Source organism: Anolis sagrei, chromosome 4 (genome assembly GCF_037176765.1).
Source record: "Anolis sagrei isolate rAnoSag1 chromosome 4, rAnoSag1.mat, whole genome shotgun sequence".
In the NCBI taxonomy this organism is placed as follows: Eukaryota; Metazoa; Chordata; class Lepidosauria; order Squamata; family Dactyloidae; genus Anolis; species Anolis sagrei.
The window spans coordinates 165,947,841-165,965,514 of NC_090024.1; the positions used below are offsets into that span (position 1 = coordinate 165,947,841).

The 17,674-nt window shown below is 41.2% G+C and overlaps 1 protein-coding gene across 2 annotated transcripts in view; it reads right to left on the reverse strand.

The window, feature by feature from the left end:
* AK4 (adenylate kinase 4) overlaps positions 1-17,674 on the reverse strand; it is a 49,766-nt gene that overhangs the window by 19,947 nt on the left and 12,145 nt on the right. For both annotated transcript variants that reach the window (XM_060773671.2, XM_060773673.2), the window contains exon 3: positions 131-250. In XM_060773671.2, coding sequence (XP_060629654.1) covers positions 131-250 — 120 coding nt within the window. The remainder of the gene's footprint in view (positions 1-130; positions 251-17,674) is intronic.

Below are 17,674 nucleotides of genomic sequence, written 5' to 3' on the forward strand. Positions count from 1 at the left end.
GTGCACTGTTTTCATGTTACATTACTTTGCATCTTAGAGATTTTGAATTCAAAATGTGTCAAAGATAAAGAGGAGAAAACAGTTTCTACTTAAAACAAAACACTGCACTTCCAGGGGGAAAAGATCTTACCATCAAGTAGCCAAGGCTGGCTCTGCATTTTGTCCAGTTCTGTCATCATTACACGTGTGAACACATGATCTGGTACCAAAAGGCCTTTTTCAAGGTACTGCTTTGCCAGAAGACCGACATCTGTTCAAGTGAAAAAACACAAAAACATATTCTTATTTAGCTAAGACAGTTTACAAGATAGATTTCAAAGTTCTGATTATTAATTGCCTTACAGAAATTTCTCAGAACACACTTACAGTGGTCCCTTGGTACCCCCTCAAGGATACCAACATTTGTGGATGCTCAAATTGCATTACAGTATATACAACAGCATAGTAAAATGGTGCCCCTTACAGCAACAAGTGCCTGCCATCTAGTTCAAAGGAAATAGCAGGAGGTTACATTATCATATGACGTACACATCAGTACAGTGCACAACTTGTGGCTAAATTAATGTTTACTTTTTTGGATTATTGTTCTGAATATTTTGAGCTTTTGTTGGTTGAATCTATGGGGAAATGGTATTCATAGCCTTTTTGAAAACAAAAAAAGATGTCATATCTTTTTGGCAAATGTGAATCTCCATGAACACCTGGAGACCACTTTTTGAAAAACTCTAGTCAAGGAAAGGCATGACCGTGTTAGAAGTCAACTCTTTGAAAAAGTGATGATACAAGCATTCATGTCATTGCACACAGGTAAATCAGTTGTTAAACTGATAAACCATGTCTTTCTACTGCCAGGGACAAAGGCATGCCACTGCACAAAAAACATATACTTGGCTAGCAGAAGTTTTTAAATGTTTATTTTTCGTTGAAGTTAAAATTGCAGATGCCCAAAACATATACTCTCTCTTGAAAACTCTTAGTTTAAAAATATGCACTCAGAGACCAAAAACAAAGTCATCTTTAAAACAGTAACTTATTTTGTTTACTCATAAACATTAATTTAGCATACAGGCACATTTCCTACTAATGTTCAGTTATAGATAGGATGTAGCCTCTGAGTTGAGAACACAGGACATCATTCTTAATCAATAGTACACAAAGTCTTTAAGTATATATCTTATGAAAGTCCAAACTGTATAACTGGACTCACTGCTTCTCAAAGCAAAAATACAGTAAACTGCGTAAGTACAAATACAAACTTCTTCTATGGAAGTCCAAAAGCATACTGCATCCACCTCCACTGAGGTCTAAAGCAAACTGCTAACATTACAGTCCAAAATCATACCGAATAACAAAATGGAGTCTTCAATCTGAACATGCTCAGTACAATCATATGTCTGTAGCACCTCCTACACCAAAGAGGTAAGTCAAACTGGCAAATCAATATATACATAATACAGGTTAGCAAATATATACACTAACAACTAGTGAAGGCTTGGAAGGTTGCTATTTCTAATAATGCAGAACCCGTGGATATGAAGGACAGACTGTACAGAGGAGAAATCCCCAGGATGACTAGTTGGGTGATTGGGCTTCAGTGCCTTCACACTTGATCAGTTAATACACTCATTGCATCTCTCCTCTCATTAAGAACATTCCCGCTGACACTGCCTGCCAAGTCAGCTGAATCATTAAGTTGCCAAATCATGATGAAAGTGGTATGAACTTTAGCTTAACCATCTTACATCTGCCAAGCCTAAGGCCAATTCTACAATCACTGACATTAGAAAGGGGACGCTTCGAAGCTACATTACAAGGTGCTTTGGATCAGGGACTTGTCCCATTCAGAGAAGTAACAGAAATGTGTGTGTATCCACAATTAATATTGAAAAGAGGATGATAAGAAAGGGAAGCACAATTCAGAATCAGGTTTACTACCGTATAAAGAAGACAATGCAGGCAGCGATTTAAAAAATGGCAGTCAATTAAATTAGAAGCGGGGGAAATTAAAAAAATGAGTAGATATAGCATTAACCACTGGGGGGAAAGATGGAACTAAAAAAGCAAGGAACAGAAAGCAAGGTAAGGCTTAATGTCAGTTATAACCCATCTTCATAGCCACATTTTTATACACATTGCTACTGTCGAAGGCTTTCGTGGCTGGAATCACTGGGTTGTTGTAGGTTTTTCAGGCTATATGGCCATGTTTTAGAAGCCTTCTCTCCTGACGTTTCGTCTGCATCTATGGCAAGCATCCTCAGAGGTTGTGATCTTACATCCTCTGAGGATGCTTGCCATAGATGCAGGCGAAACGTCAGGAGAGAATGCTTCTAAAACATAGCCCTATAGCCCGAAAAACATACAACAATACATTGCTACTCTTTGCCATCTAGTTAAATGCACTTAGATGGGGGGTTGCGAGGGGGATGTCGGGGGAGGGGTCACCAGAGACCATCAGAAAAAACATATTTCTTATGGTCTAAGGAAAACAGTTCTCTCCGGAGGTATGTGAACGACATCTCTCCTAAATCACTGTCAATGCCTCCCAAATCCCTCCAGTATTTTTTGTTGGTCATGGGAGTGCTGTGCGGGAAGTTTGGATGAATTCTATCATTGGTGGGGTTCAGAATGCTCTTTGATTGTAGGTGAACTATAAATCCCAGCATCTACAACTCCTAAATGCCAAGGTCTACTTTCCCCAAACTCCACCAATGTTCACATTTGGGCATATTGAGTATTCGTGCCAAGTTTGGTCCAGATCTATCATTGTTTGAGTCCACAGTGCTCTCTGGATGTAGATACAACTCCAAAACTCAAGGTCAATGCCTACCAACCCCTTCCAGTATTTTCTGTTAGTCATGGGAGTTCTGTGTGCCCAGTTTGGTTCAATTCCATTGTTTGGTGAAGTTCAGAATGCTCTTTGATTGTAGGTTAACTATAAATCCCAGCAACTACAACTCCCAAATGACAAAAGTAATCATCCCCACCCCAACCTCACTAGTATTCAAATTTGGGCATATTGGGTATTTGTGCCAAATTTGGTCCAGTGAATGAAAATACATCCTACATATCAGATGTTTACATTATGATTCATAACAGGAGCAAAATTACAGTTATGAAGTAGCAATGAAAATAATTTTATGGTTGGGGGTCACCACAACATAAGGAACTGTATTAAGGGGTCCTGGCATTAGGGAGGTTGAGAACCACTGTTTACAATCATACTTCAGTATATGTACTTTGTTTTTTCCACTCTGCTTATTAAACATAGCTGAGTATATTTCTAGTGCAGCTCACCACATGTTTTCTTAGAGGAAAGCCAAACTGTTTTTCAGCTGGGCTTCCTCTCTGGGAAGTGTGTTTTGAATCCCAAAAGTTTTCCACACGGTTGTGATGATAACAAATATTCATGTTAGAAGGCTCATAATAATATAACTAAAATGGGGTGGGAAAGGAAATTAGTAAGGGAAACAATGAATGGCAGCCATGCACAAAAATGAGTTAACAAAATAAACTAAGCCTTTTTTCCTAACCATGCAATGGCTTGAACATACAAAAACATATATTTTATAAATGTTATTTTTGTTCTAAAACAAAAAACAAGCTAAATTTGAAAGTGAATTCACAACTCTGTTAGAAAAAGTATATTGAATACGACTTATATTCCCTCTCCAGTTTTGAAGAAATGAATCTAAAATGGGTTGTTGTAGGTTTTCGGGCTGTATGGCCATGTTCTAGAAGCATTCTCTCCTCGCCTTTTGCCTGTATATATGGCATGCATCCTCAGACCTCACAAGCTCTGAGGATGCCTGCCATAGATGAAGGTAAAACATCAGGAGAGAATGCTTCTAGAACATGGCCATATAGCCTGAAGAACCTACAACAACCCAGTGATTCTGGCCATGAAAGCTTTCGACAATACATTGGACCTAAAATGAGTAAATCTGAAACAACATGAAGACACGCAACAACAATCCTAATTAACTTGACTATCTCATCACCCAAAAGCAGGCCCACACGTCCCATTGAAATACCAGCAAGTTTATGTTGCTGGTATTTCAATGGGAAATACAAGTTTATGTTGGTTAAAATTCTTCTTCATTTTAAATATTGTATTGTTATTTAATGTTTTTCGTACTATAAATAAGATATGTGCCTGTGCATAGGAATTCATTTGTTTGGGTTTTTTTCAAACTATAGTCCAGCCTCCCAACAGTCTGGGGGACTGTGAACTGGCCCTCGGCATAAAGTTTGAGGGCCCCTAATCTAGGTCTTTGAAATAAGAATCAATTACAATCCACCTTACAATCTTCTCAAGCAGCTAATATGTGGACATCTGAGGGGAAGGCAGTCTTACATCCTTAAAATATTCTTCAAACCTTGAAATGTTATAGTATTTTTCCATAGCAGTGACCAAGTAGCCACTAAAACAAGATTAGATCTGGGCAGCTGGTAAAACAAGAAGTCAAACTATTCCTTCAAGACATTTGTTTACCTTTGCTTAGACTTACAAGTCAGAGCTTGCAGAGAACCTCCTCAACCCTCCACCCACTCCATCACACTACAATCTCCTGCACAACACATTGGCATGAAGGAGGCTTTAAAAAAAGGCCACCCTGTAGTCTTGCACCCAAATCCTATTCGTGCCCTAAGCTAGCAACTGCACTTTTTCCAAGTTTACTGTAGGTTATAAGAGCAGCCTACATCTCCAGTGCCTCATTTCCTTCATAGCTATACTGCCTAGATTCTATCCTTATGCCACCACTGCTTATGCTGGCATTGGTACAATGGCACAATTCATGATTCCATCGCTCAGTTTCTTTATTCTTTCTGCCTCATATCACAAGTGGAAACCTTGGGTTCTTCAAATGCTGTTCAGCAGTGGAACTCTCTGCCTCAGAGTGTAGAAGAGGCTCCTTCTTTGGAGGCTTTTAAACAGAGGCTGGCTGGCCATCTGTCAGGGGTGTTTGAATGTGATTTTCCTGCTTCTTGGCAGAGGGTTGGACTGGATGGCCCACGAGGTCTCTTCCAACTCGATGATTCTACGATTCTAAATACTTTGGGGCCACACATTTTAGACTGACTTACCACTGTCCATGGGACTGATGTGAATTGTACGCTAAAATATCAAATGTATTAAAAGGACTCTGCTCAACACCATAAGACTGCTAAGGAACAGTTGGTTTTTTAAAAAAAATTACAAGTTTTTGTTACAGAATTTGGTTAAAAGAAAAAGGAAGGGGAGGTAAAATTGGGAATCGTGGGGTTGGATTTGGGGATAGGGGTATGGGGTGGGTTTGGATAGGAAAATGGGCTTCGGGGAAAGGGGTTGAAATTCAGCTTCCAATTGTCTTCACTTCGGTAATGACAGTCTTCAGAATCGCCCTCACATTGTCGGCTGTCTCTCTTACATCCTCTTCCTTTAGAGCTTTATATTCCAGTTTTCAACTTAAGTCAATGATCCATTTCAAATTTTCTTGAATCAGAAAATTCTTTACTGGTGTCCAATTTGTTTTTTTGTGTCATCTGTTTTGTGTTTGTATTCATCAGTTGTGATAGTTTGTCCATGTTTATGATGTCTATAATCTTCATTATCCATTGTTCCTGAGTAGGGATCTCTCTTGTTCTCCAACATCTCGCATAATTTATTCTAGCCGCTGTTGTTAAATAATTAAAGAGTTTATCTTTTTTTTCTATCTTTATGTCTATTATTCCTAATAGGAAATATTCTGGTTTTAACTCCAATTTCAGTTCTAATGTCTTCTCTGTTTTGTCATTTATATTTTTCCAATATGATTTGGCCACTTTGCGTGTCCAACAGTTCCTTTAACTGAGCATCTGCCCAAACCCTTCTCTCTTTCCTTCTTTCCTTCTTTCCCTCCTTCCTTCCTTCTTTCCTTCTTTCCCTCCTTCCTTCCTTCTTTCCTTCTTTCCCTCCTTCCTTCCTTCTTTCCTTCTTTCCCTCCTTCCTTCCTTCTTTCCTTCTTTCCCTCCTTCCTTCCTTCTTTCCTTCTTTCCCTCCTTCCTTCCTTCTTTCCTTCTTTCCCTCCTTCCTTCCTTCCTTCCTTCTTTCCTTCCTTCTTTCCCTCCTTCCTTCCTTCCTTCCTTCTTTCCCTCCTTCCTTCCTTCTTTCCCTCCTTCCTTCCTTCCTTCCTTCTTTCCCTCCTTCCTTCCTTCCTTCCTTCCCTCCTTCTTTCCCTCCTTCCTTCCTTCCTTCCTTCCTTCCTTCTTTCCCTCCTTCCTTCCTTCCTTCCTTCCCTCCTTCCTTCCTTCCTTCCTTCCTTCCCTCCTTCCTTCCTTCCTTCTTTCCCTCCTTCCTTCCTTCCTTCCTTCCTTCTTTCCCTCCTTCCTTCCTTCCTTCCTTCCTTCTTTCCCTCCTTCCTTCCTTCCTTCCTTCCTTCTTTCCCTCCTTCCTTCCTTCCTTCCTTCTTTCCCTCCTTCCTTCCTTCCTTCCTTCCTTCTTTCCCTCCCTCCTTCCTTCCTTCCTTCCTTCCTTCCTTCCTTCTTTCCCTCCTTCCTTCCTTCCTTCCTTCCTTCCTTCCTTCTTTCCCTCCTTCCTTCCTTCCTTCCTTCCTTCCTTCCTTCTTTCCCTCCTTCCTTCCTTCCTTCCTTCCTTCTTTCCCTCCTTCCCTCCTTCCTTCCCTCCTTCCCTCCTTCCCTCCTTCCTTCCCTCCTTCCCTCCTTCCCTCCTTCCTTCCTTCCCTCCTTCCCTCCTTCCTTCCTTCCCTCCTTCCCTCCTTCCTTCCTTCCTTCCTTCCCTCCTTCCTTCCTTCCTTCCTTCCCTCCTTCCTTCCTTCCTTCCTTCCCTCCTTCCTTCCTTCCCTCTCGCTTTCCTTCCTTCCCTCTCGCTTTCCTTCCTTCCCTCTCGCTTTCCTTCCTTCCCTCTCTCTTTCCTTCCTTCCCTCTCTCTTTCCTTCCTTCCCTCTCTCTTTCCTTCCTTCCTTCCCTCTCTCTTTCCTTCCTTCCTTCCCTCTCTCTTTCCTTCCTTCCCTCTCTCTTTCCTTCCTTCCCTCTCTCTTTCCTTCCTTCCCTCTCTCTTTCCTTCCCTCTCTCTTTCCTTCCTTCCCTCTCTCTTTCCTTCCTTCCCTCTCTCTTTCCTTCCTTCCCTCTCTCTTTCCTTCCCTCCTTCCCTCCTTCCCTCCTTCCCTCCTTCCCTCCTTCCCTCCTTCCCTCCTTCCCTCCTTCCCTCCTTCCTTCCTTCCTTCCTTCCTTCCTTCCTTCCTTCCTTCCTTGCCAAAATTATATCCAAGCCAAAATTAAACAGGTGAGTTAATCTGTCACTGCATGTTATTTCTTGAATTTTGTTGTGTCAGGCTGCTACCAGAAAGAGGTTAGTGCTATTCTGCCCCTTCTACAGCAAACAATGCTATTCATTTATTGATTTTTATGTCCCACTTGCTCCCCAAAAGGGACCCAAAGCAATGTATAATTATGTTCAAACAATCCTTTCAATACATAAGTTTAAAATTTAAGGGCCATAGTACCCAAGAGGAGCCCTTGGTGGTGTAGCAGGTTAAATTGCTGAGCTGCTGAACTTGCTGATCAAAAGGTCGGCAGTTCGAATCCGGGGAGCTGGGTGAGCTCCCGCTGTTAGCCCCAGCCTCTGCCAACCTAGCAGTTTGAAAACATGCAAATGTGAGTAGATCAGTAGTTACTGCTCAGGCAGGAAGGTAACAGCACTCCATGCACTCATGCTGGCCACATGACCTTGGAGGTGTCTATGGACAACGCCAGCTCTTCGGCTTAGAAATGGAGATGAGCACCACCACCCCAGAGTCGAACACGACTAGACTTAATGTCAAGGGGAAAACTTTACCTTTACTTAGTATCCAAGGCAGAAAATGTTACAAACTCCTCTCAGTAAAAATCTAAAAATAAACTCAACAACAATTTTCAGCGCTTGTATGATGCTGAAGATCAGCTACTTAAAGCAGCTGCCTCAATCTGCCTATTGGTAGGACTAGTTCTACAAGTGACAGCTATATCTTTCCAATCAAACAAGAATTACTATATACTGTTCCCTGATAAATTCCCAGGAGCCTTGTTCACAAGACTTGCATTCATATGAGCAGTAACCTGATGGTAGGATAGGGCTGTACTTGCTGGTCCTGTGGCCACTCTCGTATTCCGAAACTTTGCTACACAGAACAGCAGGATCTGAAAAGATGCCGAGTTCTCCTGAGCATGACTGAAATGCCTCCACACATGCACATTCAGTCACCCTGCTAAAGTAGAGGTTCCAATCACATTTAAACAAGAGTCGAATGCTCCATGTGCAGCTTTGGAAAATTGTTATCTTTTGTATTGTCGAAGGCTTTCATGGCCGGAATCACTCAGTTCTTGTGGGTTTTTTCGGGCTATATGGCCATGTTCTAGAGGCATTTCTCCTGACGTTTCGCCTGCATCTATGGCAGGCATCCTCATGTTATCTTTTATTTCTATTTCCACAGTACTGACTGAAGATTTTGAAAGTTGGGGCTATAATGGTGGAGTGGGTGAAACTGCTAAGCTGCAGAACTTGCTGATCAGAAGATTGGCGGTTCAAAAATGCAAAGGGGGTGAGCTCCCTTTGTTAGCTCCAGCTTCTGCCAACCTAGCAGTTTGAAAACATGCAAATGTGAGTAGATCAATAGAGACTGTTTTGGTGGGAAGGTAATGGCGCTCCATGCAATCATGCTAGCCACATGACTTTGGAGGTGTCTATGGACAATGCCAGCAATTTGGCTTAGAAATGGAGATGCGCACCACCCCCCAGAGTCAGACACAACTGGACTTAATGTCAAGGAGAAACCTTTACCTTTACTTTAATCTTAAAATAGTTATGTTTCCCAATTAAAATATAGTATAACTTAACAGGCACTTTAAATAAGTGTAATTAAGATAACAAAGACATTTTCTGAGAAAAATATTAGCTGTTTTAAAATGTCTTGTCTGTATATGATGACCCCATGAGTTTCATAGAGTTTTCTTGGGCAAGGAATACTCAGAGGTGGTTTTTCCAGTTTCTCCCTCTGAAAAATAGCCTACGGTCCTTGATAGTTGCTGATTGTCTCCCATCCACATACTAATCAGGGCTGTCTCTGCTTAGATTCAAAGATCAGACTGGATCTGGTGCCTTTAGGGTTTTAAGTGTGCAATATGTGTTCAGATATCTAAATCCAGTTTTCAAACATCCATTCTTCTGCACTGTCATATTCTTAGGCAAGAAGCCTAAACTATTCATTTTGCTAACCAGTATTTTTACAGATTAACTAAGAATGTAGTGGAAAATCCTCAATTCACTAGGTGAAAGGCTAGGTTTAGGAGACAGCCCTCCTTTTCAACAAATACCATGTTATTAGTATATGACTTACAGAAACCTTTTAAATTTCTAGACAGCAATACTTTCGGCAAGAAACAATCACATTCTAACAATACCCCCAGATAAACTCTTAATTTCACAGACAATTGATACTGTACTTTTAAAAATATGGCAGAGTCGACAATCTAAAGCAGGCATGGGCAAACTTTGACCCTTCAAGTGTTCTGGACTTCAACTCCCATGATTTCTAACACCTAGTAGGATGTTAGAAATTGTGGGAGCTGAAGTCCAAAACACCTGGAGGGCCGAAGTTTGCCCATGCCTGATCTGTGGCCATCTTCCAGAACTTTGGACAGAGAAGTTATGATTATTAGGCCAAGTTTCATTCTAACTTGAAATGCTATTATGGTTATTAGGCAGAATGAGGTAATCGCCTCAGGTGGCATATTTATGGAGGCAGCAGAAAATTGCTAGAGGAGCCTGCTGTGAGCCATGTAGGTTGATGGCTTTCGATACCATCAATCATGATATCCTTCTGGGACGGCTCTCCAGAATGGGACTTGGGGGCATGGTTTTACTGTGGCTTCGGTCCTTTCTGGAGGGTCGTTGCCAGATGGTAAAGCTGGGTGACATCTGCTCAGACCCCTGGTCATTGACCTGTGGGGTCCTGCAAGGTTCCATTCTGTCCCCCATGCTTTTCAACATCTATATGAAACCGCTGGGAGAGATCATCCGGAGTTTTGGAGTTGGGTGCCATCTCTATGCGGATGACGCCCAACTCCACTACTCTTTTCCACCGAAATCCAAGGAAGCCCCTCGGATACAGGACTGGTGCCTGGCTGCTGTGTCGACCTGGATGAGGACAAACAAGCTGAAGATCAATCCCGACAAGACAGAGGTCCTTCAGGTCAGTCGAATGCCTGACCAGGGTATTGGGTGGCAACCTGTGCTGGACGGGGTCACACACCTCCTGAAGGCGCAGGTCCGCAGCTTGGGGGTCCTCCTGGACTCAGCCCTGACGCTTGATGCGCTGGTGTCGGTGGTGGCCAGGAGGGCCTTTGCACAATTAAAAATCGTGTACCCGCTGCGACCATACCTCACGAAGCCTGACTTGACCACGGTGGTCCACACCTTAGTTACCTCTAGACTGGACTATTGCAATGCACTCTACGTGGGGCTGCCCTTGAAGACGGCCCGGAAACTTCAATTAGTCCAACGCTCGGCATCCAGACTTCTAACCGGGGCGAAGTACAGAGAGCGGTCAACCCTCCTGTTTAAGGAGCTCCATTGGCTGCCATTCATTTTCCGGTCCCAATTCAAGGTGCAGGTTATTACCTACAAAGCCCTGAACGGTTTGGGACCCACCTACCTTTGTGACCGCATCTCCTACCACAAACCTGCACGATCTCTTCAATCCGCTGAAGAGGCCTTTCTCTTGCCCCTTCCTCTATCACAGACTCGTCTTATGGGAACAAGGGAGAGGACATTTCCACTCAACCCATCTGGTTGTCTTAATCTACAGCTGCCCTCAGAATAAAGTATCTCCCCCCCCCCCCCCCAAAATGGCTAAATCCCATGGTTCCTCCGTTGGGCTCCTTTCCTACAAATGCACTTTTATCCCCATCTCACCCAGCCCTCCATGTCTTTTTTGGCCCGCCCTCCATGTCTGGTTTTAATATGCTGTTTTATATTGTTGATTTTGTTATTTTATATTTTGTTATGATGTATTTTGTTACTGTGTGTTTATTATGTTGTATTATTTTGGGTTTGGCCTCATGTTAGCTGCACCAAGGCCTCATGTTAGCCGAGTGATAGCGGGTTATAAAAAAAGTGTATTATTATTATTATTATTATTATTACTATTACTATTATTATTATTGACTTGTGACCATTAAGCCAGTATAATACATTGACGTGCGATGGTGACACACACTTTTAGGTTTTTAGAAAAGATTATACAGACCATCAAGGCAGGTTTTTTGACTTGGGAAGGAAAGTTATGTTATTTTGTTCTTTGCCATGACAAAGAAGATTGCCTTGGGTGACCATGACACAATGGGAAAAAAAACCCTTGAGTCAAGGCTTCATATTTTTCAAGTGCCTCTCTAGAATGTGATAAAATGTGATATTAAAAGCCATAATTTCTGGCTGCATAATCCTTGGAACTTTCTGGCACATCAGAAGAGTTAAGAGTCTTTCATCACATCTAAGGCCCATGCAAGGCCAATCCATATTTGTTGAGTTATGTAATCAAACATCCTCGATAAATCTGAAATTCTGATAAGCAGCACGAATTATCTATTATTGTGGAAAGACTTGATTCATTATTATTTAAGCAGATTTAAAAGCCTGTTAAATGTATGCTGGAATCCTTGACCAGCTTTGTTTCTTTTGCAGTGTGGACATTCTCACAAAATGTGAGAAATTTTGGAGTTTCAATATTTATACTGCGATGTCAACTGGAATATTAGGTACCCCTTCTTATTTAACTAAGTGCCATCCTTCAGCATTGGATATTTTTGCAATGCTATTTTTCACTTCAAAAATCTAGTTTTATTAAGCTAATGACTCATATAGATTGTTTTTTATTTTGCATCCCTTTTTCATCTCTTTCCACCACAGCTTGCTTCCAAAAATCGTCCCTCAGACATTTAATAGGACTAAATATCAATAAGAATACACAGGCTCAAAGAAACCTCATAGGTAGGCCTTTTAAATCTCAACTACAGAAGTCCTGACATCAGCAGTTTTGAGGTTTTAAGAGCCATCGCATACAGGCATAGATCATTTAAGTCTATTAAGGCCACCATCCTATTGATTTGGGAAGAGCCTGATGGATGGATGTGCCATGCTTCCCTGACTGAAACAAGAAAGGGTGAAGTTATCCTTTATGTATGTGAAGAATTCTAAATGCCATCTATTTGAACAACAGTGCCGAATAAAAGATTTCTGCTGCCGTCCATCAAATAAAAATTGCTGGCCACTCTTGCAGATTTTTTTATCTTGTCAGAAGTGACTTGAGAAACTGCAAGTCACTTTTGGTTTGAGAGAATTGGCCGTCTGCAGGGACATTGCCCAGGAAATGCCCAGGAGGCTTCTCTTATGTCCCCACATGGGAAGCTGGAGCTGCCAGACGAGAGCTCACCCCTGCCTCATGCATTTGAACCGCTGACCTTCAGGTCAGCAGTTCAGCCAGTGCCATTGCGGTTCCTACTCTTGCAGATAACAAAATAGATTAATGGCAGAAGTTTAGATCTGAAAAATTGCTATCTCCTTTCTTAACTGGTGAGCATATTTTTGAAAAAAGAACTGAGACATGAGTCAGCCCCTCCTTTAAAAGTATGTACTGTACAACTGTAATATCTGCAAGGGATATGTTCCTAGACTTCACATGGATGAATAAAAGCATGTTCTGTAGTGAATTGTATTTAATAATAATAATAAGAAGAAGAAGAAGAAGAAGAAGTTAAAAAAACAAAATATGGATTGTTGATGTTGCAATCCCAAGTGACAGAAGGATTGAAGAGAAACAACTGAAAAAGCTGACACAATATGAGGACTTAAAAATCGAACTGCAAAGACTCTGGCACAAGCCAGTAAAGGTGGTCCCAGTGGTGATTGCCACACTGGGTGCAGTGCCTAAAGACCTTGGCCTGCACTTAAACACAGTCAGCGCTGACAAAATTGCCAGCTGCCAGCTGCAGAAGACCACCTTACTGGGATCTGCACGCATTATTCACCGATACATCACACAGTCTTAGACACTTGGAAAATGTCCGACATGTGATCCAATTCAACAGCCAGCAGAGTGTCTGCTGTGGACTCATCTTGTTGTATTTCAAAATTATTATTAATAATAATAATAATAATAATAATAATACAATCTTGACAGATTAGAGAGATGGGCCAAAACTAACAAAATGAAGTTCAACAGTGACAAATGCAAGATACTCCACTTTGGCAGGAAAAACGAAATGCAAGGATACAGAATGGGGGACGCCTGGCTCAAGAGCAGTACGTGTGAAAAAGATCTTGGAGTCCTCATGGACAACAAGTTAAACATGAGCCAACAATGTGATGTGGCGGCAAAAAAAGCCAATGGGATTTTGGCCTGCATCAATAGGAGCATAGTGTCTAGATCTAGGGAAGTAATGCTACCTCTCTATTCTGTTTTGGTTAGACCACATCTGGAATATTGTGTCCAGTTCTGGGCACCACAATTCAAGAGAGATATTGACAAGATGGAATGTGTCCAGAGGGGAGCGACTAAAATGATAAAAGGTCTGGAGAACAAGCCCTATGAGGAGCGGCTTAAGGAGCTGGGCATGTTTAGCCTGAAGAAGAGAAGGCTGAGAGGGGATATGATAGCCATGTATAAATATGTGAGAGGAAGCCACAGGGAGGAGGGAGCAAGCTTGTTTTCTGCTTCCCTGGAGACTAGGACGCGGAACAATGGCTTCAAACTACAAGAGATGAGATTCCATCTGAACATGAGGAAGAACTTCCTGACTGTGAGAGCCGTTCAGCAGTGGAACTCTCTGCCCCGGAGTGTGGTGGAGGCTCCTTCTTTGGAAGCTTTTAAACAGAGGCTGGATGGCCATCTGTCAGGGGTGATTTGAATGCAATATTTATTTATTTATTTATTTATTTACAGTGCTTCTTGGCAGGGGGTTGGACTGGATGGCCCATGAGGTCTCTTCCAACTCTTTGATTCCATGATTCTATGATTCTATAATAATAATAATAATAATAATAATAATAATAATAATAATAATACATTTATTACCTGCCTCTGCTCACGGCACGAGCCAGGATACAACATGGGTAAAACACATATATAAAATATAATACTATTAAAATGCATATACTAAAAATGCCCAGAACAAAGATCAACACCAATACAAATAAAATGTAAAGTTAAAATTCACAATTTAAAATTGAAAGGCATCTGGTCCAAGAATACCATACAGTACATCTGGAAGACCTAAAAATGCCTAAAGAGGACATATTTTGGCAGTCATGGGTAAAGAAAACTCTGGATATGGGTCTCATAAAAATAGGCAACATATACCACAGGGTCTACATGTAGACTCCCATCTATTGTTGAGGCCCTTCTACCTACACCACTACCACAGTTGCACAATTTTCTCATTTAGAACAAGAGCTGTGGGGAGATTTGCTTTCAAGGCGACTTACACCTCAGGAATCCTACATTATGGGCAAGATTCCATGCAGGTTACCGGCAATATTTTGTTTTGAGTATACCAATGCACTGTTGCCGAAGGGCATTCAATCAGTCTGGGGCCAGTTAATATTATATCCAGAAAGGAATCCAAAGGTTTAGTCTGAATGGAAGCCTCCAGTTTCCTAATAAATAATATGCTATATAAAGCCACATTCAGGCTATATTTTTATAGTGTCCTATTCCATTAAAATTTGTTTGTTTTTTAACTATTGTGAACAAGTACCTCCAGATAAAAAGCAACTATTAAAAGAAAGCCGACACCAAATATAAATAGACATTAGAGAATCTCAACTGAAATAATGCACAATGTATACCAAAGATCATTTGACCTTTGTCTTGTGTTGCAACTCTCATAATCCCTTACAATTATTGGCTAAGGCTGATGGGATTTTCCATCCAAGGCTTAGATTTAGCTGTTGGTCCCACATGAAGTAGTTGCACTGAAAGGCAGAAACAAAACTCACTAATTAAAGGTCTACTCTAGTTGGGACTTGCAACTAGATTTGTTGTTGTGTACCTTCAAATTGTTCTTGGCTTATGGCAAACCGATCATGGGGTTTTCTGGAGCTAAGAATGTGTGGCTTTCAAATCACACTCCCCAGAATTTAAAAAAAGGTGATGGCAAAAGTCATCTGAAAAAAAAATCTTACAAAAAAAACCCCTCTATGACAAGGTCACCATAGGTTACAGCACACAACAAAGAAACAAACTCCCAACTACTCATTTTCTCCTACTATTGTGAGTGAATTATGCCACATTTTTAACATTTACTTGCTAGATATATAGTATATCCTGTCTTCTTCAAATCATTTCAGTTTAAAAATAAGTCAAAGGAAGAGAAAGTTACACGATTACCCAACTCTTTTCATGGTTTGGTGTGGACTTGAATGGGGATCTCCAAAATCTTACTCCAATACTCTGAGCACTACACCATACTGCCCCCCCCCCATATTTTCAATAATTTAACTAAGGACTCACATTAGACCATTCTTAATAACCTCATTCAGAATTAGACCTTATATCCAATATTTTGGCACTATAGAGATTTTTAAAAATCAGAATGTAGGGAGCAAGCAACAATGTAAACAAGAAAACAAACGAAACTCTTTTTTTCTAGGTCATTAAGTTCCTTCAGCCAAGAAGGATTATCCTCATGCCGTAACCCCTTCTCCTCCTGCAACTTTAACATTTATTTATTTCCTGTCCCAGTTTTGTGAAAACTTCAATGTCCTTAGACTAATTCCTTATAAAAATAGCTATTCCATACCACTCCAAAAGATGAATGGAAGAAAAGAAGCACTGTATTATAGGTGTCCGATTATGTTCTTCTATAACACTGCAAACAGTTATATGGGAAAAGCATTTTTTTCAGTTCAAATACTGAATTGTACATCATACATGTTTATGTGAATAGCTAGAATCCACTAAGTAATGTATCAATGCACAAATTTAGACAATAATAAGAAACCAGTGATAATCTAGTGCTTTGTTTTTACTAACACTATAGTGGATTTTAATTCGGACTGACACAGGTAAATCCAGTGGCACGACCTTTCACAGATCAGTAAAATATACATCCACTTTCTATTAAGATCTCATCAAACATAACTGGGATGTGCAGCCAGTGATAAAAGGGTGACTTTGAGGTCCCTCATGCTTAGGACTGCCATAAATCAAAGCTGACTTGACAGCAATCAACAGCAACGTACTTGCTTTTTTTGTAAATTTTCAGAACCATACTACATTTTCTGACTTGCCCTTTTTTTCTACATCGCCTATATATTACCATCATTTTCCCCCTTGAGTGTTTCTTCCCCCCCCCCCCTCTCTCTCTCTCTATATATATATAAAGCAGACTGGAAGAATCCCTCAACAAGCATACAACTCTGCCAGAAAACATCATGTATAAGAGGCAGGAAAAGATAAAGTCAAACTACAGTGAGTTGGGTAAACATACTACAAGTGCAAGGTTGCAAGTCTCTTTCAGTCACCCTACATCTTCTTCCCAGTGAAATGATTAGTCAGTAGACCAGTGATTTTACAGTAGATGAATCACGAGCATTGCCTATACAGAAACAGAGCATGATCGCCTATCAATAATATACAGCAATGCATTTTGTAATTTTTGGTTGGTACTAGGCATGTGGGCAAAATCCATTCCTACCATTTCATGATGTTCCAAAACAGGAATCCCCCTCACCACACAAAAAACTGCTCAACACAAGTCTACTTTTGTGTGCATCTGAACTTTCCTCCTTGCTTTGGAAAGAGTGTGTGTGTGTGGAGAAGCGTGCAGGCAGGCAGGCAGGCCCAGAGCTCAGCTGCAGGCACGCTCCATCCTGCCTGCACACCCCGCCATACATGCACTCTCGGAGAGTGTGGCGAGGCGTGTGTGGCAGGGCAGGCAGGCAGGAAGGCCCGGACCATGCTTGTCAGTGCAGTTTAAGAGTAGAAAGAGCAGATGACAGGTAAGAAGAACGCATGCTGGGAAGGAGAGCCAGTGGTTGGGAAGCCCCCCACCCCTATTTCGGCTCCGAAATGAAAGAACCAAAAACAACCCTCCTAATTTTGGGAGGCTTACAAAAATGGATTGGAGTTCCCAACGAAAGCAAAGACACGAAATGAGACAAGGTTTCCCTCGAATGCATGCCTAGTTGGTACAATAAACCGTTTTGCGGACTATCAATTTGTTGCATTTTGACACAATATTTAATTGACTTAGTAAGTGGAGCTGGCTTGATACCCTTAGACCAGGGGTCCTCAAACTTTTTAAACAGAGGGCCAGGTCACAGTCCCTCAAACTGTTGAAGGGCCGGATTATAATTTGAAAAAAAAAAACATAAATGAATTCCTATGCACACTGCACCTATCTTATTTGTAGTGCAAAAACACTTAAAAACAATACAATAATTGAAATGAAGAGCAATTTCAACAAATATAAAATTTAGTATTTCAATTGGAAGTGTGGGCCTGCTTTGGGCTGATGAGATAGGATTGTTGTTGTTGTTGTGTATGTTCAAGTCATGTCAGACTTAGGTTGACCCTGAGCGAGGGCCGGGTAAATGACCTTGGAGGGCTGCATCCGGCCCCCGGGCCTTAGTTTGAGGACCCCTGCCTTAGACGAACAGACC